Below are 2,439 nucleotides of genomic sequence, written 5' to 3'. Positions count from 1 at the left end.
TGGTTTTTTTTTGTTTCGGCTGCATAATTTTTTCATTTTATTTTTGGACTCGTTTGGCCTGCTTTTGTCCATAATGAGATATCTCTATCCTCCTTTGTTTCTTTTCATCATTTTGCGCTACACTCCGTCCATTGTGTTGCCGTGCTTGTTGTTTTTGCATTTCGCGAAATGCCGCTGGGAAATTCTTGTAACCAACAAAAAAGGAGCAAAAATCCACTGGGCTCAAATGGCAATGATGGCGTCGAGGTGGTCTTATTAATTAGGACACGCGCCCTGAGTTGTATATATTCCCTAATATTCTCCACTTCAAATATACACGTGAACCTCAAAAGGGACCGCGGTTATTCTTATTTAAATGCATGGCAAGGTTTTCTTTCAGAAAGCTCCTCCTGATTGCCAAATTTTGATTAGCATATGAATGCAGAAGGGACAAAAATAAACTTATTATTGCTTTTGTGCCGTTTACTCGTGTAAAATTATACATTTCAACAAACTATCTTTTTTATTATTAATATATTGAGATAATACGAAAAAGAACTAATTGGTACGATAGTTTACAATGCTCCTGCTATCATCCTTAAACAATTTTTGAATGTAATGATCTATGTTCTTCTCAACTACAGTCTTTTATTTTTCAGTGGACGCCAGCAACACATATTTACCAATCATAAGTAGGTAGCTAGAAACTGTTCGGATTTAAGCAACAAATTTACTGCTAAGTGAAATCAAATACTGCTCCACCTAGAAAACCACAAACTCGACTTCAACTGCGTAACTACAGTGTGCAGCAATGTCCAGATCGGCAAAAGGCTTTGGTCGCTTAATCAATCCGGGCGTGGTACTCCATCCGGAACTGAATCAAAAGATGGCCGACTTTGAGGCCATGGCCATCGAGCGATCTGATTTGGATCACGAATTGAGCCGATTGCGCAAGCAGCAGGAGGACACCGAGGATAATTTGGCAGAGGCGCTGGCCGAGGACGAGTTCCAGTGCAATGTGAGGGGTCAGCCGTTCGTTGCTCCCAACGAGGACGAACTGCAGGAAATCCTTAGGAATCATCTCGGTGGCATTATCAACAAGCTGGCTGCCACGTACGAGCGCCTTATTTACCTGGATGCGGACATCAGGAAGCTGAAGGGAGTCATTGAAAAGGCCATCACGGTGGCTAATGAGGAATCGGCAGCAGCCGCCTCAATGTGAAGATATGTATTTACCCCTTACATTCGTTGTACTTCTACATATGTGTATCTTGAAAATTTCAGTTCGATTTAAATGATACGAAAATGCAAGAGCTATGTAAATATGTACTTATATTCTCCAGCTATGCCATATGCACCCAATAATCAGTAAAATATGTGTTACTTTTGGATAATGCAGTAACCGTTCGTTGCCACGCAAAATCCATTCACACATTCCGCTGGAGATCTTAAATCATTTGGGCGAAATTAAAGCCGCAACAATCTCATTTCCGGTAATTCTTTATGCACTCGCGCACAGACGACAATCCAATGCGAGCCAGAAGACACTGCAAATTTAATTGCGTATACGCACTGTTGCCACTGCCGTCGCGGAAACAGCTTCCTCTGCGGCAGCAGCTACACTCTGCTGACTCTATCGTTAAGTGCATAAATTCAATAATGCCGAGCGTCTGGCGGTGTCAACGCGCTGCGGAGATCGATAAAGCTGAAGCTGGAAAATTTATGGAATTTCCTGGGAATTTATTTAAGTAAACTGCAGCTGGAAAAACTCAAAATAAAAATGAATTTGTTACATTGGCTTTACGTACAACCCCCAAAATGTTTAGAAACTAAAGAAAATATTTTTACTTGGATAAAGTTAAACTAAGCCAAGACAATTTGTTACCAAACTGTAACTTTAATTGCCAAAGAGAACACAAAATGGGCTGCAATTGCATATTTGTTGTTACTTTGCTTTGGTTAAACATTAATAGAAGGAAGTATAGGAGGTATATTTGTAGAAAAGCGGACTTCTGGGCCCTGTCTGTACTCTAATTAATTAAATTGAAGCGTTCGACGACAAGGTAACAATTTCAATTTTATTCCCGTGCCAGCCAGACTGGTCAAACAAGCCGAATGCAAATTTCCCAACCAGACATGGGTCTTAACAAGAGCATTTGCATGAAGTCAATCATCTCGACCATTCTGGCCAGTGAACCGAGAATAAGACACTTTGGGTCTGTACCGCTGTGACTCTGATTGCCTTTCATCCCAGTCAATTGGAAAATTCGCACTAACAAAGCATTTGTAAAGGTTCGCAAAATGTCGGATGTATTTCATATTTTTTCAAAATTTTCTACCTATTTTTAAAGCACATTTTAACGCTCATTCGTTGGCCTAAACTTAGACAGTTATTATGCGCTAATCGCTTTCCAGCCAATCTGGAAATGTTGAGCTCATCAATTACAAGTGCCACAACTT

The 2,439-nt window shown here is 40.4% G+C and overlaps 1 protein-coding gene across 1 annotated transcript; it reads left to right on the top strand.

The window, feature by feature from the left end:
- Positions 1-660: 660 nt before the first annotated feature.
- LOC117143631 lies at positions 661-2,237 on the top strand. The gene has a single exon (XM_033308411.1). It carries the CDS (start codon positions 791-793, stop codon positions 1,199-1,201), a length of 411 nt encoding a protein of 136 aa, XP_033164302.1. The 5' UTR covers positions 661-790; the 3' UTR covers positions 1,202-2,237.
- Positions 2,238-2,439: the final 202 nt, after the last annotated feature.

The sequence above is a fragment of the Drosophila mauritiana genome, chromosome 2L, assembly GCF_004382145.1.
Source record: "Drosophila mauritiana strain mau12 chromosome 2L, ASM438214v1, whole genome shotgun sequence".
Classification (NCBI taxonomy): Eukaryota; Metazoa; Arthropoda; class Insecta; order Diptera; family Drosophilidae; genus Drosophila; species Drosophila mauritiana.
This window is presented reverse-complemented; position numbering and strand designations above follow the sequence as displayed.

Excerpts from the sequence above, each read along its gene's own strand:
- LOC117143631 (XM_033308411.1), top strand. The coding sequence starts at position 791 with ATGTCCAGATCGGCAAAAGGCTTTGGTCGCTTAATCAATCCGGGCGTG.